At 43.4% G+C, this 25,888-nt stretch overlaps 1 protein-coding gene across 1 annotated transcript; it reads left to right on the forward strand.

Annotated features, from left to right (window-relative positions):
* On the forward strand, positions 1-24,260 carry LOC109893059 (SPRY domain-containing SOCS box protein 3-like). The gene is made up of 7 exons (XM_020486067.2): positions 1-233; positions 16,081-16,219; positions 16,557-16,734; positions 17,004-17,191; positions 17,542-17,644; positions 19,675-19,800; positions 21,450-24,260. The coding sequence occupies exons 2-7, from the start codon at positions 16,094-16,096 to the stop codon at positions 21,857-21,859; spliced, it is 1,131 nt and encodes a 376-aa protein (XP_020341656.1). The 5' UTR covers positions 1-233; positions 16,081-16,093; the 3' UTR covers positions 21,860-24,260.
* The last annotated feature ends 1,628 nt before the right edge of the window (positions 24,261-25,888 follow it).

A 25,888-nucleotide genomic window follows, 5' to 3' on the forward strand; every position in this document is an offset into this window, starting at 1 on the left:
GTCTGTTTTGTAAGCGTTCCCGGAAGTCTCGCGATGTTGCGCCTCTGGGCTGAGAAACTCTACTCTGTTGGCCGACTAGCATGTACTGAACTGCAAATGTACTGTACTTAACTGCAAATGTTTGATTAAGATGTTGGCGTATTCAGTCCTGTGATGTTTAACGAAGACCGAGGGATTATTTTTAAGTAAAACAGGAAGCGGACGACTGGCAAGCTGGTAACGTTACAGTACAGGTACATTAGCAATCGCGCTAACGCTATCCAGCTAGGTACTTGCTAGCTAACGTCAACAAAAACATGTTGGAGAAAGGTTACTAACTGTAGATATGTAACTAGTTATGATGCATATTATTTCCACAATTTCTGCCATGATGTAAATGTGTAGTTATTGACCAAGGAGGCATAGATAGTCGGTTAACGTTAGTTAAATTGACAACATGTTGCAGCACGTTATGGCTGTTCCGCTAGCCAGCTAACGTTAGGCCCAAAACGTACCCGACGAAATGCACGAGATGATTGATCTAATCAGTGGCCTCGTCACTTAATTTGATCAGATATTTTATGCACAGCAACTAGGTAAGTAAAATATAGCTAGCTAAAATATGTGCATGACAGGTGTGTGAAGTGTACAGTAGGCAGGGTTGCCAGGTGAGGCTAAAATGTTTAGCCCAATTACCACTCAAATCCCATCCAAAAGGCTTGGAAAACTAACCCACATTTTTTCCACCCAGTAAGAGAGGAGTTGTAACGTAGTAACGTGAAACGACGTTAGAAGCATAATTCGGGTTTCCTCAAAATAATTATCGGAAGTTATGATATTGCTTAATCATAGCAGTCAAGCCGACATCCATTGATGGAAAATGATCTGCCGAGTTTAATAAGGGTTAATTATATTTTCTCTTGCCACATTCAAATTCCTTTATTATGTCTTATTATGTCATAAGGCACAGGGGGTATGGTATATGGCCAATATACCATGGCCAAGGGCTGTTCTTACGCACTAACGGGGAGTGCCTGCAGACAGCCGTTAGCCATGGTATATTGGCCAAATACCACAAACCCCCAGAGTGCCTTATTACTATTATAAACTGGTTACCACTAATTAGAACAGTAAAAAGTAATGTTTTGTCATACCTGTGGTATATGGTATGATATACCACAGCTTTCAGCCAATCAGCATTCAGGCCTTGAACCTGGTTTATTTTATGTAAATAAATCCCCTTTTTGCATGTGCATAACTATAGATAAATCCGACAGGAGAGTTTGAGTGATGAAAGTTAGACAGAGGATCTCAATCTCTGAGCAAGAAACACTTGGATGAACATAAACCAACTGTTAGGCTATTTTCTGGCAATTGTGCTTTTATGTGCCAAATATGAAGACTGCAAACCATTATAAATGGCCCATTTGCGAGATTGACTTGTCATTTCAATAGGCATAGGCTACAGACACAAATCTGGGTTTATGAATGCAATGACTGTTTGCTTAGCTAAAGGCTGGTATCCTATAGCCCCGTATAGGCCTACATCTAATTTCAGATAGTCTACAGTATCCTAGATAAGATGTAGGCAATCTGTAAACTGAACGATTTAGCAGCTTGCTAAATTCAAATTAAGACTAATTAATGAATAGCGAGGCAATTTCGTCATAAGTGCTTGTTTCCCAATAGCCTGCTGGAATAGGCTACTGAGGATGGGGTCATAATTTCAATCACTCAGTTAAATATGAATAATATGCATATGAACTGAATATGCTTGTCAACAACAGCCAGTGTTTAATTTTTATTTGTTTTACCTGTAGCCTAATCTGACAACTGTTACCGTTAATCGAATGTGTTCATAATAACACAAGGCTACATCAACAAACTGAAGTCATAGGCTATTTATTAAATTGCTTTGCCAGGTCCAGGTAGGCTACACAAGTGGCACAAATTGATTTGCAAAGACTCCAGTGAAATCGTCATTTAATTTCAGCATATTTATTGTATCAAATGGTAGCCTACGATGGCATATACATGAATAGGGTACTTGATGGCCTACAGAGGCAAATTTGTAATTCTCCACATTTAGCCAAAGTCAAATCAAATCAATCAAATTTTATTTGTCACATACACATGGTTAGCAGATGTTAATGCGAGTGTAGCGAAATGCTTGTGCTTCTAGTTCTGACAATGCAGTAATAACCAACAAGTAATCTAACTAACAATTCAAAAAAAAACTACTGTCTTATACACAGTGTAAGGGGATAAAGAATATGTACATAAAGATATATGAATGAGTGATGGTACAGAGCAGCATAGGCAAGATACAGTAGATGGTATCGAGTACAGTATATACATATGAGATGAGTATGTAAACAAAGTGGCATAGTTAAAGTGGCTAGTGATACATGTATTACATAAGGATGCAGTAGATGATATAGAGTACAGTATATACATATGAGATGAATAATGTAGGGTATGTAAACATTATATTAGGTAGCATTGTTTAAAGTGGCTTGTGATATATTTTACATAATTTCCCATCAATTCCCATTATTAAAGTGGCTGGAGTTGAGTCAGTGTGTTGGCAGCAGCCACTCAATGTTAGCGGTGGCTGTTTAACAGTCTGATGGCCTTGAGATAGAAGCTGTTTTTCAGTCTCTCGGTCCCAGCTTTGATGCACCTGTACTGACCTCGCCTTCTGGATGATAGCGGGGTGAACAGGCAGTGGCTTGGGTGGTTGTTATCCTTGATGATCTTTATGGCCTTCCTGTAACATCGGGTGGTGTAGGTGTCCTGTTGGGCAGGTAGTTTGCCCCCGGTGATGCGTTGTGCAGACCTCACTACCCTTTGGAGAGCCTTACGGTTGTGGGCGGAGCAGTTGCCGTACCAGGCGGTGATACAGCCCGCCAGGATGCTCTTGATTGTGCATCTGTAGAAGTTTGTGAGTGCTTTTGGTGACAAGCCGAATTTCTTCAGCTTCCTAAGGTTGAAGAGGCGCTGCTGCGCCTTCTTCACGATGCTGTCTGTGTGAGTGGACCAATTCAGTTTGTCTGTGATGTGTATGCCGAGGAACTTGAAACTTACTACCCTCTCCACTACTGTTCCATCGATGTGGATAGGGGGGTGTTCCCTCTGCTGTTTCCTGAAGTCCACAATCATCTCCTTAGTTTTGTTGACGTTGAGTGTGAGATTATTTTCCTGACACCACACTCCGAGGGCCCTCACCTCCTCCCTGTAGGCCGTCTCGTTGTTGTTGGTAATCAAGCGTACCACTGTTGTGTCGTCCGCAAACTTGATGATTGAGTTGGAGGCGTGCGTGGCCACGCAGTCGTGGGTGAACAGGGAGTACAGGAGAGGGCTCAGAACGCACCCTTGTGGGGCCCCAGTGTTGAGGATCAGCGGGGTGGAAATGTTGTTGCCTATCCTCACCACCTGGGGGCGACCCGTCAGGAAGTCCAGTACCCAGTTGCACAGGGCGGGGTCGAGACCCAGGGTCTCAAGCTTGATGACGAGCTTGGAGGGTACTATGGTGTTGAATGCCGAGCTGTAGTCGATGAACAGCATTCTCACATAGGTATTCCTCTTGTCCAGATGGGTTAGGGCAGTGTGGTTGAGATTGCATCGTCTGTGGACCTATTTGGGCGGTAAGCAAATTGGAGTGGGTCTAGGGTGTCAGGTAGGGTGGAGGTGATATGGTCCTTGACTAGTCTCTCAAAGCACTTCATGATGACGGAAGTGAGTGCTACGGGGCGGTAGTCGTTTAGCTCAGTTACCTTAGCTTTCTTGGGAACAGGAACAATGGTGGCCCTCTTGAAGCATGTGGGAACAGCAGACTGGTATAGGGATTGATTGAATATGTCCGTGAACACACCGGCCAGCTGGTCTGCGCATGCTCTGAGGGTGCGGCTGGGGATGCCGTCTGGGCCTGCAGCCTTGCGAGGGTTAACACGTTTAAATGTTTTACTCACCTCGGCTGCAGTGAAGGAGAGTCCGCATGTTTTCGTTGCAGGCCGTGTCAGTGGCACTGTATTGTCCTCAAAGCGGGCAAAAAAGTTATTTAGTCTGCCTGGGAGCAAGACATCCTGGTCCGTGACTGGGCTGGTTTTCTTCTTGCAGTTCGTGATTGACTGTAGACCCTGCCACATACCTCTTGTGTCTGAGCCGTTGAATTGAGATTCTACTTTGTCTCTATACTGACGCTTAGCTTGTTTGATAGCCTTGCGGAGGGAATAGCTGCACTGTTTGTATTCGGTCATGTTACCAGTCACCTTGCCCTGATTATAAGCAGTGGTTCGCGCTTTCAGTTTCACGCGAATGCTGCCATCAATCCACGGTTTCTGGTTAGGGAATGTTTTAATCGTTGCTATGGGAACAACGTCTTCAACGCACATTCTAATGAACTCGCACACCGAATCAGCGTATTCGTCAATGTCGTTATCTGACGCAATACGAAACATATCCCAGTCCACGTGATGGAAGCAGTCTTGGAGTGTGGAATCAGCTTGGTCGGACCAGCGTTGGACAGACCTCAGCGTGGGAGCTTCTTGTTTTAGTTTCTGTCTGTAGGCAGGGATCAGCAAAATGGAGTCATGGTCAGCTTTTCCGAAAGGAGGGCGGGGCAGGGCCTTATATGCGTCGCGGAAGTTAGAGTAACAATGATCCAAGGTTTTTTCAGCCCTGGTTGCGCAATCGATATGCTGATACAATTTAGGGAGTCTTGTTTTCAGATTAGCCTTGTTAAAATCCCCAGCTACAATGAATGCAGCCTCAGGATGTATGGATTCCAGTTTGCAAAGAGTCAAATAAAGTTTGTTCAGAGCCATCGATGTGTCTGCTTGGGGGGGAATATATACGGCTGTGATTATAATCGAAGAGAATTCTCTTGGTAGATAATGCGGTCGACATTTGATTGTGAGAAATTCTAAATCAGGTGAACAGAAGGATTTGACTTCCTGTATGTTTCTGTGATCACACCACGTCTCGTTAGCCATAAGGCATACGCCCCCACCCCTCTTCTTACCAGAAAGATGTTTGTTTCTGTCGGCGCGATGCGTGGAGAAACCCGCTGGCTGCACCGCCTCCGATAGCGTCTCTCCAGTGAACCATGTTTCCGTGAAGCAAAGAACGTTACAGTCTCTGATGTCCCTCTGGAATGCTACCCTTGCTCGGATTGTTGTCAAGAGACTGGACATTGGCGAGAAGAATGCTAGGGAGTGGTGCACGATGTGCCCGTCTCCGGAGTCAGACTCCGAAGACCGCCTCGTTTCCCTCTTTTACGGAGTCGTTTTTTGGGGTCGCCGGCTGGGATCCATTCCGTTGTCCTGGTTGAAAGGCAGAACACAGGATCCGCTTCGTGAAAATCATATTCTTGGTCGTACTGATGGTGAGTTGACGCTGATCTTATATTCAGTAGTTCTTCTCGACTGTATGTAATGAAACCTAAGATGACCTGGGGTACTAATGTAAGAAATAAAACGTTAAAAAAAAAAAATGCATAGTTTCCTAGGAACGCGAAGCGAGGCGGCCATCTCTGTCGGCGCCGGAAGTAACAAGTCAGTTTCAATTAGGACTTTTCCCCATAAAAGGAACCACATGAGGGAGTTTCATAACTTCCACTTCAAATTTCCACTCGGGTAGCCCCCGAGACCCAAGAACTGAGCATGCATAAAGCACTGCGCTTGATGCCTTTTTCTTTAAGTAGTCAAAGTTGGAATGGAGTTTAAACCACCTCCGAGTGAATTTATATAAATATTCTATCCATAATATGTTATCCATAATAATCTCATGTAGACTAACCTAGCAGCACAGCCTACCAACACTATCTGCCAGCTGTTGGCTGGAGTACACGTGCTAAGACCAGAGTAGGCACATTTGCTATTTAATGCAACCGTTTGTGACAGTGCGTTAGTGCGTTTTCCACTACTTTTGTAACAGGTTCTGTACTGGTACCTTTTTGCGTTGTGTTCTGGTATTTTTCGTAGCTGTCTACTTACCACAACAGACCGATGCTGGCACAAATTCAATGAGCTGTATACCAGCATAAGCAAACAGGAAAACGCTCATCCAGAGGCGGCGCTCCTTGTGGCCGGGGACTTTAATATAGGGAAACTCAAATTCATGTTACCTCATTTCTATCAGAATGTTAAATGTGCAACCAGATGGGAAAACATTTCTAGACCACATTTACTCCACACACAGACGTGTACAAAGCTCTCCCTCGCCCTCCATTTGGCAAATATGACCGTAATTCTATCCTCCTGATTCCTGCTTATAAGCAAAAATGAAAGCAGGAAGCACCAGTGACTCGGTCAATAAACAAGTGGTCAGATTAAGCAGATGCTAAACTACAGGACCGTTTTGCTAGCACAGACTGGAATATGTTCCAGGATTCTTCCAATGGCATTGAGGAATACACCACATCAGTCACTGGCTTCATCAATAAGTGCATCGATTACGTCGTCCCCACAGTGACTGTACGTACATGGATTCCAGGCAACATTCGCACTGAGCTAAAGGGTAGAGCTGCCACTTTCAAGGAGCGGAGCTTATAAGAAATCACGCTATGCCCTCCGACAAACCATCAAACAGGCAAAGCGTCAATACATGATTAAGATCGAATCATGGCTTGCAAACTATTACAGACTACAAAGGGAAGCACAGTCGAGAGCTGCCCAGTGACACTAGCTTACCAGACAAGCTAAATAACTTCTATGCTCGCTTCGAGGCAAGTAACACTGAAACATGCATCAGAGCATCAGCTATTCCGGATGACTGTGTGATCACGCTCTCCGCAGCGGATGTGAGTAAGATCTTTAAACAGGACAACGTTCACAAGGCAGCAGTGCCAGACGGATTACCAGGACGTGTACTCCGAGCATGTGCTGACCAACTGGCAAGTGTCTTCACTGACATTTTCAACCTCTACCTGTCTGTCCGTCATACCAACATGGTTCAAGCAGACTACCATAGTCCCTGTGCCCAAGAGCACTATGGTAACCTGCCTAAATGACTACCGACCCGTAGCACTCACATCTGTAGCCATGAAATGCTTTGAAAGGCTGGTCATGGCTCACATCAACACCATTTTCCCAGAAACCCTAGACCCACTAAGCTAAGGACCCCGGGACTAAACACCTCCCTCTGCAACTGGATCCTGGACTTGCTGATGGGCAGCCCCCAGGTGGTAGGGGTAGGTAACAACACATCTGCCACACAGATCCTCAACACGGGGGCCCCTCGGGTGCGTGCTCAGTCTCCTCCTGTACTCCCTGTTCACTCATGACTGCATAGCCAACCACGACTCCAACACCATCATTAAAGTTTGCAGATGACAAAACAGTGGTAGGCCTAATCACAGACAATGATGAGATGGCCTATAGAGAGGTGGTCAGAGACCTGACCGCGTGGTGCAAGGACAACAACCTTTCAACGTGACCAAGACAAAGATTATTGTGGACTACAGGAAAATGGGGACCGAGCATGACCCCATTCTCATCGACGGAGCTGTAGTGGAGAAGATTGAGAGCTTCAAGTTCCTTGGCGTCCACATCACCAACAAACTAACATGGTCCTAACGCACCAAGACAGTCATGAAGTAGGCACAACAAAACCTATTCCCCCTCAGGAGACTGAAAAGATTTGGCATGGGTCCTCAGATCCTCAAAAGGTTTTACAGCTGCACCATCGAGAGCATCCTGACGGTTTGCATCTCTGCCTGGTATGGCAACTGCTCAGCCTCCGACCGCAAGGCACTTCAGAGGGTAGTGCGTACAGCCCAGTACATCACCGGGGCCAAGCTTCCTGCCATCCAGGACCTCTATACTTGGCGGTGTCAGAGGATGACCCTAAAAATTGTCAAAGACTCCAGCCAAGTCATAGACTGTTCTCTATGCTACCGCACGGCAAACGGTACCGGAGTGCCAAGTCTAGGTACAAAGAGGCTTCTATAAACAGCTTCTACCCCCAAGCCATAAAACTCCTGAACATCTAATCAAATGTCTACCCAGACTATTTGCATTGCCCCCTCCCCTCTACGCCGCTGCTACACTCTTATCTATGCATAGTCACTTTAATAATTACCTACATGTACATATTACCTCAATTACCTCGGTGCCCTGCACCGGTGTTATTCTGTACCGGTACCCCCTGTATATAGCCCCGCTATTGTTATTTACTGCTGCTACTCTTTTTAATTATTTGTTATTCTTATCTCTTACTTTTTTGGGGGGAGGGCTATTTTCTTATCTGCATTGTTGGTTAAGGGCTTGTAAGTAAGCATTTCACTGTAAGGTCTACACCTGTGGCAAATACAATTTGATTTGAAGGTGGGAGGGAAATGAAAGCTCTGGACACAATTCTGCGGGTTGTCTCTCTTTTAATGACTGCATGGAATGCAAACGTTAATGCTGCCATCTGGACTCATGCACAAGTGTAATTGCCTCTCCTCAACACGCTTTGAGAAAACTCACATCAGCAAAAAAAATACATTGTACATTATATTATACATGTTAATATTTTCAAAAGACTAAAATTTCATTTAATAAATGTTGTACACTAATAATTTTCTTATATGTGCTAAATATTTATTTTAATGTACTATTATACCCGAGGCATACTAATGAGGCAACAATGCCATTCCTGGCATGACCGGACAGGTAACAAAATGAACGACAGCTAACTAGGCACAACATGAAATACAAAAACATCACATTTCACAACACACCTGCGTGGAATGGCTACAAATCCAAGGCAAACGTTAATGCTGCCGTCTGGACTCTCATACTCAAGTATATTTGCCTTATAAAAGATAATGCCAGAAAATCGTCAGCAAAGAGACTCTCTCCCTCTCTCTCTCTCTAAGCTAACGGTAGCTGGGCTAGCCTTGTAAAGTTGCACTCAAATTATCCCCATTCACGCTAATATATATTCCTACCGACAGTAGTGAAACAACATTTGTGAACATTTGCTAACATGTACATTCAACACATACCTCTCCTTTTCACATACATTTTTTAAATTTTCCATCAACTCATCTTCAAAACACTCTCCTGCAACCCGCCTCACCAATTTATATTTATAAAAAAGTATTATTTACCTAAAATCTGTAATCCTCCAAGAAGCTAGCCAGAAACTCCAAGAAGATAGCCAGGAGCTAGCCAGGAGCTAGCCAGGAGCTAGCCAGAAGCTAGCCCAGAAGCTAGCCCAGAAGCTAATCCAGAAGCTAATCCAGAAGCTAATCGGAAGCTAGTTCAGAAGCTAGTTAGCTTCTTTACTGGCAAATCGTTAGTATTCAGCTAACCACGGTTTGTGGTCATCAGCTATCCTTTAGCTCGAAAATCTATCGCCAGTTCTGTACGGCGCAGCGCGGCTCTGAACGGAACATACCGGACCAATTTTTCTCTCCATGTCCCTGGATTTCAACCGCTCTCTGGACATTCATACCTGGATCTCACAGCTAGCTAGCTGCTATCCGTGTGACTATCGGCTTTCGTCGATTCCGGAGCAAACATCAAATATTCCGGAGCTAGCCAGTTCCGTCAATCACTCCTGGGCTGCAGTCACCTATCCGGACCCGTTTTGCTGCCTACGCGGAGCCCCACCGGTCCTTCACAACTGGACTGCCGACGTTATCTACCCGAAGGAGTTATCCGGCTGGCTCCTCCATCGCGACGTTACCTGAACGCCCATCTGCGGCCTGCTAACCGTTAGCTGTCTTATCGGCTGCTATCTGAATAGACAATCGGACAATTTATTTATTTATTTGTATTATTATTATGTTTTCTTCTTGGGCCTCTATAACTATATCTATTGTTTTTATTTTTGTTGTTGTTGTGTGATTTGGATTAATCCCCTCTACCACACGGAACCCCACTAATCTACTGACGGAACGCAAGAGGTGGCTAATAACAGACCTCCATCCTATGCTAGCTTGCTACCGATGGCCTGGCTAGCTGTCTAAATCGCCGTGACCCCCAACCAACCTCTCCACTCACTGGACCCTTTTGATCACTCGACTAAGCATGCCTCTCCTTAATGTCAATATGCGTGGTCCATTGCTGTTCTGGTTAGTGTTTATTAGCTTATTTCACTGTAGAGCCTCTAGTCCTGCTCACTATACCTTATCCAACCTATTAGTTCCACCACCCACACATGCAATGACATCTCCTGGTTTCAATGATGTTTCTAGAGACAGATATCTCTCTCTTCATCACTCAATACCTAGGTTTACCTCCACTGTATTCACATCCTACCATACCTTTGTCTGTACATTATACCCTGATGCTATTTTATCGCCCCCAGAAACCTCCTTTTACTCTCTGTTCTAGACGACCAATTCTTATTGCTTTTAGCCGCACCCTTATTCTACTCCTCCTATGTTCCTCTGGCGATGTAGAGGTGAATCCAGGCCCTGCAGTGCCTAGCTCCACTCCTATTCCCCAGGTGCTCTCTTTTGACGACTTCTGTAACCGTAATAGCCTTGGTTTCATGCATGTTAACATTAGAAGCCTCCTCCCTAAGTTTGTTCTATTCACTGCTTTAGCACACTCTGCCAACCCGGATGTTCTAGCTGTGTCTGAATCCTGGCTTAGGAAGACCACCAAAAATTCAGAAATTTTAATTCCAAACTACAACATTTTCAGACAAGATAGAACTGCCAAAGGGGGCGGTGTTGCAATCTACTGCAAAGATAGCCTGCAGAGTTCGGTCCTACTATGCAGGTCTGTACCCAAACAATTTGAACTTCTACTTTTAAAAATCCACCTCTCTAAAAACAAGTCTCTCACTGTTGCCGCCTGCTATAGACCACCCTCTGCCCCCAGCTGTGCTCTGGACACCATATGTGAACTGATTGCCCCCCATCTATCTTCAGAGCTCGTGCTGCTAGGCGACCTAAACTGGAACATGCTTAACACCCCAGCCATCCTACAATCTAAACTTGATGCCCTCAATCTCACACAAATTATCAATGAACCTACCAGGTACCTCCCCAAAGCCTTAAACACGGGCACCCTCATAGATATCATCCTAACCAACTTGCCCTCTAAATACACCTCTGCTGTCTTCAACCAAGATCTCAGCGATCACTGCCTCATTGGCTGCATCCGTAATGGGTAAGCGGTCAAACGACCTCCACTCATCACTGTAAAATGCTCCCTGAAACATTTCAGCGAGCAGGCCTTTCTAATCGACCTGGCCGGGGTATCCTGGAAGGATATTGATCTCATCCCGTCAGTAGAGGATGCCTGGATATTTTTTTTAAATGCCTTCCTTAACCATCTTAAATAAACATGCCCCATTCAAGAAATTTAGAACCAGGAACAGATATAGTCCTTGGTTCTCCCCAGACCTGACTGCCCTTAACCAACACAAAAACATCCTATGGCGTTCTGCATTAGCATCGAACAGCCCCCGTGATATGTAGCTGTTCAGGGAATCTAGAAACCATTATACACAGGCAGTTAGAAAAGCCAAGGCTAGCTTCTTCAAGCAGAAATTTGCTTCGTGCAACACTAACTCAAAAAGGTCCGGGACACTGTAAAGTCCATGGAGAATAAGAACACCTCCTCCCAGCTGCCCACTGCACTGAAGATAGGAAACACTGTCACCACTGATAAATCCACCATAATTGAGAATTTCAATAAGCATTTATCTATGGCTGGCCATGCTTTCCACCTGGCTACTCCTACCCCGGTCAACAGCACTGCACCCCCAACAGCAACTCGCCCAAGCCTTCCTCATTTCTCCTTCTCCCAAATCCGTTCAGCTGATGTTCTGAAAGAGCTGCAAAATCTGGACACCTACAAATCAGCCGGGCTAGACAATCTGGACCCTTTCTTTATAAAATTATCTGCCGAAATTGTTGCCACCCCTATTACTAGCCCGTTCAACCTCTCTGTCTGAGATTCCCAAAGATTGGAAAGCAGCTGCGGTCATCCTCCTCTTCAAAGGGGGGGACACTCTTGACCCAAACTGCTACAGACCTATATCTATCCTACCATGCCTTTCTAAGGTCTTCGAAAGCCAAGTCAACAAACAGATTACCGACCATTTTGAATCTCACCATACCTTCTCTGCTATGCAATCTGGTTTCAGAGCTGGTCATGGGTGCACCTCAGCCACGCTCAAAGTCCTAAACGATATCTTAACCGCCATCGATAAGAAACATTACTGTGCAGCCATATTCATTGATCTGGCCAAGGCTTTCGACTCTGTCAATCACCACATCCTCATCGGCAGACTCGACAGCCTTGGTTTCTCAAATGATTGCCTCGCCTGGTTCACCAACTACTTCTCTGATAGAGTTCAGTGTGTCAAATCGGAGGGTCTGCTGTCCGGACCTCTGGCAGTCTCTATGGGGGTGCCACAGGGTTCAATTCTTGGACCGACTCTCTTCTCTGTATACATCAATGAGGTCGCTCTTGCTACTGGTGAGTCTCTGATCCACCTCTACGCAGACGACACCATTCTGTATACTTCTGGCCCTTCTTTGGACACTGTGTTAACAACCCTCCAGGCAAGCTTCAATGCCATACAACTCTCCTTCCGTGGCCTCCAATTGCTCTTAAATACAAGTAAAACTAAATGCATGCTCTTCAACCGATCGCTACCTGCACCTACCCGCCTGTCCAACATCACTACTCTGGACGGCTCTGACTTAGAATACGTGGGCAACTACAAATACTTAGGTGTCTGGTTAGACTGTAAACTCTCCTTCCAGACCCATATCAAACATCTCCAATCCAAAGTTAAATCTAGAATTGGCTTCCTATTTCGCAACAAAGCATCCTTCACTCATACTGCCAAACATACCCGTGTAAAACTGACCATCCTACCAATCCTCGACTTTGGCGATGTCATTTACAAAATAGCCTCCAATACCCTACTTAATAAATTGGATGCAGTCTATCACAGTGCAATCCGTTTTGTCACCAAAGCCCCATATACTACCCACCATTGCGACCTGTACGCTCTCGTTGGCTGGCCCTCGCTTCATACTCGTCGCCAAACTCACTGGCTCCATGTCATCTACAAGACCCTGCTAGGTAAAGTCCCCCCTTATCTCAGCTCGCTGGTCACCATAGCATCTCCCACCTGTAGCACACGCTCCAGCAGGTATATCTCTAGTCACCCCCAAAACCAATTCTTTCTTTGGCCGCCTCTCCTTCCAGTTCTCTGCTGCCAATGACTGGAACGAACTACAAAAATCTCTGAAACTGGAAACACTTCTCTCCCTCACTAGCTTTAAGCACCAACTGTCAGAGCAGCTCACAGATTACTGCACCTGTACATAGCCCACCTATAATTTAGCCCAAACAACTACCCCTTTCCCAACTGTATTTAATTAATGTATTTATTTTGCTCCTTTGCACCCCATTATTTTTTATTTCTACCTTGTACATTCTTCCATTGCAAAACTACCATTCCAGTGTTTTACTTGCTATATTGTATTTACTTTGCCACCATGGCCTTTTTTGCCTTTACCTCCCTTCTCACCTCATTTGCTCACATTGTATATAGACTTGTTTATACTGTATTATTGACTGTATGTTTGTTTTACTCCATGTGTAACTCTGTGTCGTTGTATCTGTCGAACTGCTTTGCTTTATCTTGGCCAGGTCGCAATTGTAAATGAGAACTTGTTCTCAACTTACCTACCTGGTTAAATAAAGGTGAAATAAAACAATAAAAAAATATCACACTTTGAGCAAACTGAGGAGTAAAAGCATGGCTCCTGTTGATGACATCACAACATCACAATTTAGAAAATAAATTCAGCAACAGGTCACAGTGAATTTTTAAGAGAAATGCCTGAAGATAAAACAACCTCTCTAGTAATACCTGACCGAATAGGGCTATAACATGGCAAAGAACAGGTTTATCAGTGTAGTGCGCCGCATCATCCCATGGGATCTGTCAAGGCTGCACATATCACAGAAATATTCTAGTTCCTACACATCACCTTATATATTCAAACAAAATGGGCCTTTTATACGCAAGTGGGCAGCAGCATGCTCATGTCAGTCTAGAACAGAAATGTCATCTTCCTAGTAAGGACTGCAATAATTTTGGGAGTCGAGCAAGAGTCGACTACTTTCAACTCCAAAAATCCTGGAGTCGTGCACCACTAGTTTTGCAATGGGAGTAAAATAGCTATAGTGGGCAGAACAAGCAAGGAGGTGGGCAGAGCCAAGGTCAAGCTAATGAGATCATACTGCCGCGTTCTAGCATTTTATTTGCACATTTATGTTGGGGAACGGCCTACTCGGAAGTACGTGTGCAATAAGTAAATTCGCTCTTGTACTTCTAAACAATGCAATTTTTTAAAACTCTGGCAAGGGGTGAAGTCTACAAACAGTCTATTCTGTTTTGGAAACAAAACTGTATGGTGATCAAATGTTTAATCGATGAGAAAATTAGCAGAATGATGGCCAAAATCCATCTTGCGCCATCTTCTCACACTGCTGGCCACTGGACTTCCTCTCATCACCATATTTGGCAGTGAGTGGAAACAGCAACTGGATGCTTCATATTTATACAGCCGGGGAAATATCTGGCTCATTATTCTATCTGTTGCAATGGTGCCCCTTTAGCAAACCGGAACTGTGACAATTTGTTTAAATGGTAAACGGCCTGAATGGGAAATCCTAATTTATGCATAATTTTTGGTGTGGTTAGGCATCAGTTAGCCCTAGATGTACTGTTAACCCCCTAGTCGATTGATGCACCCGTGCATCAGTCTAACATAATAAAAATATCCCCTTCAAAATCTGTCTAAGATAAACAAACATGTATTTTTTTTTTTGAAATTTTACATAGGCTCAATCCACCACATCCGCCTATGTCGGCCTTCTGCATCTGCTGTGGAATGTGGCAGAGCTTCGTCACTGTTTGTCAGACCAGGAGAAATCCAGAAAATCGGTCTTCTCACAAAGACATGCGTCTGTAGCATCCAAACGGTTTGGCCTACAAACTAATAGATGGGTTGGTTGTTTAGCAACAAAACCAACACGTGCGCAGCTATGAGGCAAAACAGAAAGGGTTGGCTTAGATTGTTGACAACATGTAAACTGTATTTCGTCTCCCAATGTTTGTTAAAAACATAAATACATTTGCACAATGAGCACCTGTTGTCTCACATGGTTACGATTGTTGGTTAGCTAGCTAGCAAATTTTTGCAGTCTACAAATCCACCCAAGAAAAAAATCTTCCCACGGCTTAATCTATTTGATGATCCCTGGCTTAGACTTTGAGGTTAAGGAGCCTACCGTTACTCCTTAAGGTCCAAGGACCTTCAGAGTATTTTAAGAGGTAGACTGGCTTTGGCAACCAAAACAGCCAATTACTCTTATCTAAACCTGAATTCATTCTAAATTGCGATATGCTTCTAGAAACATAAAGCCCTTTACTTTCATATCGCGTCAATATCATTTCACAAATGTGAAGTATACACTTTCAACTGGCTTTATCACAGTTGCAGCCTCCAGTGTTTTTCAGTGACAGCACGTTTCTGGCGGCCTTCTTCCATTAAACACAGGTGTTCGGAGCATGCTAGAGAGCTAATTAGCACAGGTGGTCCCTCTGTCTTCCGTAAACACACTGTAACATGGAGATGGCGGTGTGGAAACACTAATCCTATAAAGACGTGTGTGTATCAATTTTATCTTTTTTGTTTTTTGAAAATGATTTCTCGCTGATATGAAATATAAAGTCCTTATGCTTCCAAAACCATACCACAAGCGTTAATGTTCAGACCGAGCGTCGGGGCTCTCAAAGTACTGAGTAAAGGGTCTGAATACTTATGTAAATGTGATATTTCAAACTGTTTTTGCTATGTCATTATGGGGTATTGTGTATAGATTGATGAGGTGGGAAAACGATTTATTCAATTTTAGAATAAGGCTGTAATGTAACAAAATGTGAAAAAGTGAAGTGGTCTGAATACTTAGCAAATGCGCTGCATTTCACATTTTTGCTTACTTTATAAAAATGTCAACTTCTGGATCTCATAGGGCTGGTCAAAAGTAATGCACTGAAATAGGGTGCCATTTTGGATGCAAACTTTGTCCATCCAACTCTCCTGACTCCTCCCTCCCCCAGGTGTCCTGCTGCAATGTCAAGGCGGAGCAGGAACAGCCGGGCATGGCGTTACGTATGGAGTGGAATACGGCGAGACGCTGATTCCCGAGTGCAGGTACTGGCCTCAGAGAGTCAGGAGTGGGGCTACGAACACTTACAGGTAAGGGTCGGTTTGTGACGGACGTAGACCAGGGGTGTGAAACTAATTGCATGGAGGGCGGATTGTCTTCTGTTTTTTGTTATTTCCTTTCAATTTGTGTCCAATTAAGACCTAGAAAACCAGGTGAGGGGACTTAACTAATCAGGGACCTAAGGCTAGTTGATCAATCAAGTACAAGGGAGGAGCAAAAATCCGCAAACAATTGGCCTTCCATGGAATGAGTTTGACACCTCTGACGTAGATGGTTCCATTGTGCCAGAAATGCGGAGTCAAGCACAGCTGACATATTTGAGCACTGTTAGGTACTGTTTGTAAATTGTGTTTGTACCCTCTGCAGTACAGTGACTCAGACTCTGAGCCAGACTACCGGCTCGTGGTGCCACCATTCCCCAGTGCCGTGCCCGTTACCGGAGAGTCGTACTGCACCTGCGACTCCCAGGCCGAGCCCAGCTACAACCCACGTCTCCGGGGCTTCCACCGCATCAAAGACTGCCACTGTGGAGAGGAAGACCAGGGTGAGGATGGGAGGGGCAGGGTGGAGAAACTAAGGTGGTGTTCAGAAGGGCACACCGTAGCAAAACCTGTTTTTTATTGGTCAAGTTCAGGTAGTCCCTTCAGGTATTTCACACGGTTTCTGAGGGTTTTCATCTGTTTCATGCCCAAGCTGTATCAGGGTGTTCCCAAAGTTAAACTCTCACCATTATTTGCTTATTAAAATATCTAAGTGTCTGAGATGTTGCTGATGTCAACTGTCATTGGATCCACTGACCTCTTGACATTGCAGACTTCGACTGGGTGTGGGATGACAGTAACCGCTCCACGGCCACGTTGATGACCTGCGACAACCGCAAAGTCAACTTCCACACAGAGTACAGCTGTGGCACAGCAGCCATCAGAGGTTCCAAGGAGCTGGCAGATGGCCAGCACTTCTGGGAGATCAAGATGACATCACCAGTGTACGGGACAGATATGGTGAGGCTCCATCCATCATTTCTCAGGAGACAGGATTATAATGATCAGTGGAGTCTGGTGTCACTTTAAATAGGAGGACGGGCATATTTAATGGAATGAATGGAGCTGTTTTCATTCCATTCCAGCCATTACTATGAGCCTGTCCTCTAATTTCTCTCTTCACCAGCCTCCGCTGCTGGGGGTTGGGGCGTAGGCTTGTAAGACCTTAGGAAGTTTAGTAGTTTCTCTTTCCTAAAGCTTATTTTGTGAACCTTTTGCATTTTGTATGATGGTGAGCATATTGATTACTGTTCTATTTTTATATGTGATTAAGGTGAACATGTTGAATGAAGACTTTTGATGTTGTGTAGATGGTAGGCATCGGAACCTGTGACGTGAACCTGGATAAGTACAGACATACCTTCTGCAGCCTGTTGGGGAAAGATGATGACAGCTGGGGTCTCTCCTACACTGGTAAAACCATATAATCCATCAGATAGTACTTATCACAAGCATTCCTGTGTTTATATAGTATTAGTTTCTTTCACATATGTTCAGCGTTTGATTGAGTGGTGCCTGCTTTGCTGGACAGGGTTTTCACTTTTGGAGCTATCGTATTTGTGCCAGGCAAGCTCAATCAAGCATAGCTCAAAAAAACAAATACTATTTGAACCCATGCCCTTGATTACAAAACATACACAGTAAAATCATCACCCTGTGTTGCCTGTTTTTTTTGTTTTCTTTAAAAAGAAAAGGAAAACCACACACTATCTATTAACTCCGATGCAGGGTTGTCAAACACTGCGGTTTGCAAGTGTGTGGAGCGATGGGTAATAATGCTTCGAGGGTTGCTGTTGTCGATGTATTCCTGGTTCGAGCCCAGGTAGGGCATGGAGAGGGACGGAAGCTATACTGTTACACTGGCAATACTAAAGTGCCTATAAGAACATCCAATAGTCAAAAGGTATATGAAATACAAAGGGTATAGAGAGAAATAGTCCTACTACAAATAGTCCTACTACAACCTAAAACGTCTTAACCTTGGAATATTGAAGTCTCATGTTAAAAGGAACCACCAACTTTCATATGTTCTCATGTTCTGAGCAAGGAACTTAAACGGTAGCTTTTTTACATGGCACATATTGCACTTTTACTTTCTTCTCCAACACTTTGTTTTTGCATTATTTATACCAAATTGAACATGTTTCATTATTTATTTGAGGCTACATTGCTTTTTATTGATGTATTATATTAAGTTAAAATAAGTGTTCATTCAGTATTGTTGTAATTGTCATTATTTCAAAAAAAAAAAAAATTAATCGGCCGATTAATCGGTATCGGCTTTTTTTGGTCGTCCAATAATCGGTATCGGCTTTCAAAAATCATAGTTGGTCGATCTCTATTATGTACAAAGAATTGTCAGGAGCCTGTAAAAAGGCTGCTGTCCATTGCAGTGCCGTTCTTATTCCGGGAGCAAATGACTTACCGAGACTAATCTCTGAATGTGCCAATGTTTTATGAATGATTCCTTTAATATCTGAACATTTTGAGTAGCGCTTAGGGAGAATGCAAAAATTATTATTTTTGCGAGACTGTCCTTGAACGAGTTTTTCTTTGTTTTTTATTTTATCGATGGCAATATTGATCTGACCATTTTTGTATCCCCTTCATAGAATTTTATGTTTATCTCAGTGTTTCATTTGAAGTCTCATTTTGTCTTTTTTTTTAATTCTTTTGATTCTGGGAAGCGGGTGACAGCTATCAGCCTTCAGCAAACTGTTATGATCAGTGGGGTTATTGTAAAGGTCTGTGTATAGAACATTAACCTCACAAATAATCAAAATATCAAGTAAACTGATTTGATGTATGTAAGATTGCATAATGAATCTTTGGTCCCCGAACAAGAGTTTAAGGGATACTTCGGATGTTGGCAAATGAAGACTTTTTATCTACTTCCCCAGAGTCAGATTAATTTGTGGATATAATTTGTATGTCTCTTCGTCCAGTATGGTTTTGACTAGAAGGAATACAGCTTCTGTCCAATTTTACTTTTTGTAGCAGGTTAGGAGATTTGGGTTAAGGTTATGAAAAGGGTTAACTAAAATGCAAAAACATCACTTTTGATGTCAATTTGACAAAAGCTGTTAAGCCATGACCATCCAGTATGAAGGTAGGTCGGAAAGCTGTTCCTATAGACTTCCAGTCATTGCTCTAACGCTTGTTGGCATTTGATGAGCTAACTGGAATGGAAAATTCCAGAATGGAACCAAGATATCAATGTACCATTTCCAAATAATGTTGTGCAAAAAATCTTTTTGTTTTTGTTTTTTTGAGGGTTGAGAATGGACTGTAACCCACATACAAATTAGCATAATTAGGAGCCATAGGGGATCCCATAATATAGTACCCTTCATCTGGATAAAGACATTTTGAAACATGAAATAATTTTGTGTGAGCCTGTTTTGTTTTCCCCTTATAATGCTAATATGGTCGTCTTCTTCTAGGTCTGTTGCATCATAAAGGAGACAAGGTGAACTTCTCCTCACGTTTCGGCCAGGGCTCAATCATCGGAGTGCACCTGGACACATGGCACGGAACACTCACCTTCTTTAAGAACCGCAAGTGCATAGGTAATTACAGGGGTCAAGGGGACCAGGTGGGGTGAGTAGTGATCTACACATAGTAATTTAATTATGTTTTGCAGTAGCTTGGTGCTAGTTGAACTAAATTCAAATCTTGGTAGCGTTTTGAGTAGTTAATAACTTTTTTGCCATGTAGCGTTGAGGCTAACTTTTTTGGGCAAAAAGATAAGAAAATATGGGTGAGGTAGGAAATATTTTCATTTATTTTATGGCATCAGACATGCCTAATTCTCACTTGAAACAGTTTTTGTTAACATTTGACTGTTGCAATTTATAGTCTGACATTTTAGATTTAGATATAATTTATCACAAAGTAGTTTGGATGTGCTGAACTACTTTGTCAAATTAACTTTAGTTAAGTAAACTAAACTCAGCAAAAAAAGAATTGTCCTCTCACTGTCAACTGCATTTTTTCCCAGCAAACTTAAGATGTGTAAATCTTTGTCTGAACATAACAAGATTCAACAACTGAGACATACCATGAAAAGTTCCAAAGGCATGTGACTAACAGAAATTGAATAATGTGTCCCTGAACAAAGGGGGAGGGGTCAAAAGTAACAGTCAGTATCTGGTGTGACCTCCAGCTGCATTTACTGCAGTGCATCTCCTCCTCATGGACTGCATCAGATTTTCCAGTTCTTGCTGTGAGATGTTACCCTACTCTTTCACCAAGGCACCTGCAAGTTCCCGGACATTTTTTGGGGGAATGGCTATAGACCTCACCCTCAAATCCAACAGGTCCCAGACTTGCTCAATGGGATTGAGATCTGAGCTCTTCGCTGGCCATGGCAGAACACTGACATTCCTGTCTTGTAGGAAATCATGCACAGAACAAGCAGTATGGCTGGTGGCATTGCCATGCTGGAGTGTCATGTCAGGATGAGCCTGCTGGAAGGGTCCCACGTGAGGGAGGAGGATGTTTTCCCTGTAAAGCACAGCGTTGAGATTGCCTGCAATGACAACAAGCTCAGTCCGATGATGCTGTGACACACCGCCCCAGACCATGACAGACTCTCCACCTCCAAATCGATCCCAACGATAAATAAGAATTCGACCATCACCCCTGGTGAGACAAAACCGCAACTCGTCAGTTTACAGACGGTGGGCAATTAAGGTCACAGTTATGAAAAATTAGGACACAAAAGATGCCTTTCTACTGACTCTGAAAAACACCAAAAGAAATATGCCCAGGGTCCCTGCTCATCTGCGTGAACGTGTCTTAGGCATGCTGCAATTGGTAGCTTGATAAACTATATTTTCAGGGTAGCTTCCCCAACACTGCATGTTAGATGGGTGGTTAGGCAGCATGTAACTAGATGGGCATTAGGGGCCAGTTTCCCAGACACTGATTTAAGCTTAGTCCTGGGCTACAATGCATGCTCTAAGGAAAATTTCCATTCAAAGTGATGGGACTAGGCTTGATCTGGGATGGGAAAACTGGCGCTATAAATCATTTCTAGACCTAATTAACATGGAACGTACCTAGGATTTCTCATATTCCCCCTCTGCATGTACCCAGCTATTTACCCCTGTGCTGCGCCTAGCCTTTTGCTTGTGTGTGACGTTGGGTAATGTGACAGAAAATGGAAACATTTCCATTCTAAACTGGATAGTAAAGTGTGTATTCTATTCTGCAGGCGTGGCGGCTACGGCGCTACAGAACAAGCGTTTCTACCCCATGGTGTGTTCCACAGCAGCCAAGAGCAGCATGAAGATGATCCGCTCCTGCTTCACGCCCACTTCCCTGCAGTACCTGTGCTGTGCCCGCCTCCGCCAGCTCCTCCCTGAGTGCCCAGACACCCTGAGCGTCCTGCCGCTGCCCCCTGGCCTGCGCCACCTGCTGCACAATAAGCTGGGCTGGGTCCTCAGCCTCAACAACGGCCTCCTGGGGGCCCCAGAGGGGAAAGAAGGGAGGTTGGGGGGCTTGGGGTCTGACTCAATCCCTACGCCCCCCTTGGCCGGGGCCTTGTCCTCTGAAAGCGATGACTCTGAGGGGTGTTCGTCGGACCCTGAGGCATGTCAGAGGAAGAGATGTCGTTGGACGTGACGGGAATCCGACGTGACCCCCAATGTAAACACATGGGGTGTGTCCTAAATGACACCCTATAGTGCACTACTGGTCAAAGGCCCATAGGACTCTTGTCAACAGGGTGCCATTTGGATTCAGCCATGAACTGGACTGAATCCCTGCCCCCTCCCTGAGACACACTCAAGTTATAATCCCTTACCGTTACCGTTAATGGGTGAACCCAGGACCTGGGGACAGTGTTGTGGAAACATTTTAATCAAGATCAAACAAAGACCTATGGCCAAACTTCAGTGTACATTAACAGTATATGCAACAAGAAGAATGACATGGAATCAATGAAAAGAGACCAAGTGCAGAATTATGTGAATAGTCACCATGCTTTCTCCTTGTATATGAAAAGCTGGTTGGATCGCTATAGAAGTGGCCCGTAAGGCCATATTTTAAGTTTCTGTTTTAGCTGACCGTAGAACGAAAGTTGAGTTGTCAAAATGTCTCCAGGACATTTACTTGTTACATTTATATGTTCTTGCTCTGCAGGTAGTATACAGTTCAAGTAATCAGTTTGACAGTTATGAATACTCAGTGAAACAAAGTTATTTTGTTGTTAATCAACACATTTGTTTCGGAGCAGGAGCAAACTTTTATTCTTTCTTTTATTTAGATCAGCTTGACAATGTATTCCCCTGAATTATTTTTGTCATATCGACACAACTTTTTGTATTTATTTTTTTAACACGTTTTAGGGGGGGGGGGTTCTGATTCATTTTTCACTCAATACTGCTGTCGTATTAGATATTGGTTGGGGGAGTGATGACTGTTATACACACCCTCTATGTTGAACTGTGAGTTGTCATGCACCGTTCTTATACCGACCTCCCTGTTATGCTCTACTTCTGCTTGATGGTAGACTCATGTCTGTTAGTCACACAGACATTTGTTTTAGTTGTCACCCCTGTGCATCCAATGGTTGGGCTGCAGACAGTTTACTGAATAAAGAAGGCAAAGGGGGTAGAAAAGGGGTGTCCACATATTATAATAAATATGTGTATTTTTCAGTGTACAATGTTTATTTTATGCATCAAAACACTTGTATATACCGTGCATTTGGAAACTATTCAGACCCCTTGACTTTTTCCACATTTTATTACATTAGCCTTATTCTAAAATTGATTCAATTGTTATTTTTTCTCATCAATCTATACACAATACCCCATAATGACAAAGCAAAAACAGGTTTATAGAAATGTTAATTTGTTAGCAAATGTATAAATATATATTTTTTATCACATTTACGTAAGTATTCAGAGAAGGTTTTCATCAAGGATCACACTATACTTTGCTTAGTGTCTTTCCCTCAATTCTGACTACTCTCCCAGTCTCTGCCGCTGAAAAACATCCCTCCAGAATGCTGCCACCACCATACATAAAGGCCTGATTGGTGGAGTGCTGCAGAGATGTCCTTCTGGAAGGTTATCCAATCTCCACAGAGGAACTCTTGAGCTCTATCAGGGTTCTTGGGTCTTGGTGGTTCCAAACTTCTTCCATTCAAGAATGGAGGCCGCTGTGTTCTTGGGGATCTTCAATGCTGCAGAAATGTTTTGGTACCCTTCCCCAGATCTGTGCCTCGACACAATCCTGTCTTGGAAGTCGATGGACAATTCCTTTGACCTCATGGTTTTTGCTCTGATATGCACTGTCAACTGTGGGACCTTTATATATACAGGTGTGGGCCTTTCCAAATCATGTCCAATCCACAGGTGCACTCCAATCAAGTTGTAGAAACATCTCAAAGATGAGATCAATGGAAACGGGATGCACCTGAGCTCAATTTCGAGTCTCCTAGCATAGGCTCTGAATACTTATGTATAAGGTATTTGTTTTTTATTTTGAATACATTTGCAAAAATTTCTAAAACAACTCTGTAATGTTACAAACTGTGGAAAAAGTGAAGGAGTCTAAATACTTTCCCAATGCACTGTATAAACAGGATATATAAATGGATCTTCTATGCTATGTAATGTTCATACTGTATGTGTAGGCCTTTATTCTTATTTTGATCTCTGTCAATCTTTCTCTCCAATAATGTATATCTAAAGCATGGCCTTTGACTGAAACTAAGATGAATAGGTGAAATATGCACAGAACTATCGCTGTATTGGCAAGGTTTTTTTGGTCAAATTATCTGTGCTTTTTGCCTTTTTTCCCCCTGGTTCCAGCAAATGTTTAATCTTTAATAATCATTTACATTCAGTATTCTCTGTTAGGTTGCAATAACAATATAAATCTTGTGTTTGCACACCAATGTTCCTCCCAAGAACTAAGGATTAAGTAAGTAATGTTTGCTGGTCTAAAGAACCTACAATGGCACAATGCAAATACCTTGGCATATCAACATAAAATAAAATACAAATCAACCTTTCTTTGCAAAACAAATGCCACTTTCAGAGTACAGACAGCGGTATCAGCTGAGGCAGCTATGGCTAAAAAATACATTTTTGTGATCTGAAAATCATATTGACAAAAACATTCTACTGATATTCGTAGTCTAAGCAGAGGTCGCTTCCCAACCTAGCAGGTGACATGACAACAGATGGCCATAGATGTGGAAAAGGAGTCAATGGAACTCAGACCATTCCATTGCCCAGATTGGTGTACATTCAACAAATCTGATCTATCAAAGTGAATTATTTTTTTTCCTTTATTTAACCAGGTAGGTCAGTTGAGAACAAGTTCTCATTTACAACTGCGACCTGGCCAAGATAAAGCAAAGCCGTGCGACAACAACAACAGTTACACATGGGATAAACAAACGTACAGTCAATAACACAATAGAAAAATCTATGTATAGTGTGTGCAAATGTAGTAAGATTAGGGAGGTAAGACAATAAATAGGCCATAGTGTCAAAATAAATACAATGTAGCATTAACCCTGGAATGATAGATGTGCAGATGATGATGTGCAAGTAGAGATACTGGGGTGCAAAAATAAATAATTTGGGGAATGAGGTAGTTGGGTGGGCTATTTACAGATGGGCTGTCTACAGGTGCAGTGATCAGTAAGCTGCTCTAACTGCTGATGCTTAAGTTAGTGAGGGAGATTTAAGTCTCCAGGTTCAGTGATTTTTGCAATTCGTTCCAGTCATTGGCCGCAGAGAACTAGAAGGAAAGTAAGTGTTGGCTTTGGGGATGACCAGTAAAATATACCTGCTGGAGCGCGTGCTATGGGTTGATGTTTCTATGGTGACCAGTGAGCTGAGATAAGGCAGGGCTTTACCTAGCAAAGACTTGTAGATGACCTGGAGCCGGTGGGTTTGGCGACGAATATGAAGCGAGGGCCAGCCAACGAGAGCATACAGGTCGCGGTGGTAGGTAGTATATGGGGATTTGGTGACAAAACGGATGGCACTGTGATAGACTACATCGAATTTGCTGAGTAGAGTGTTGGAGGCTATTTTGTAAATGACATCTCCGAAGTTAAAGATCGGTAGGATAGTTTTACGAGGGTATGTTTAGCAGCATGAGTGAAGGAGGCTTTGTTTTGCGAAATAGGTAGCCGATTCTAAATGTAATTTTGGATTGGAGATGCTTAATGTGAGTCTGGAAGGAGAGTTTACAGTCTAACCAGACACATAGGTATGTGTAGTTGTCCACATATTCTAAGTCAGAACCGTCCAGAGTAGTGATGCTAGTTGGCGGGCAGGTGTGGGCAGCGATCAGTTGAAAAGCATGCATTTAGTTTTACTAGCATTTAATAGCAGTTGGAGGCCACGGAAGTAGTGTTGTATGGCATTGAAGCTCGTCTGGAGGTTTGTTAACACTGTCCAAAGAAGGGCCACAAGTATACAGAATGATGTTGTCTGCGTAGAGGTGGATCAGAGAATCCCCAGCAGCAAGAGCAACGACATTGATATATACAAAGAAAAGAGTCGGCCCGAGCATTGAACCCTGTGGCACCCCCATAGAGACTGCCAGAGGTCTGGACAACAGGCCCTCCGATTTGACACACTGAACTCTGTCTGAGAAGTAGTTGGTGAACCAGGCAAGGCA

The sequence above is a fragment of the Oncorhynchus kisutch genome, linkage group LG6 (genome assembly GCF_002021735.2).
Source record: "Oncorhynchus kisutch isolate 150728-3 linkage group LG6, Okis_V2, whole genome shotgun sequence".
Lineage (NCBI taxonomy): Eukaryota > Metazoa > Chordata > Actinopteri > Salmoniformes > Salmonidae > Oncorhynchus > Oncorhynchus kisutch.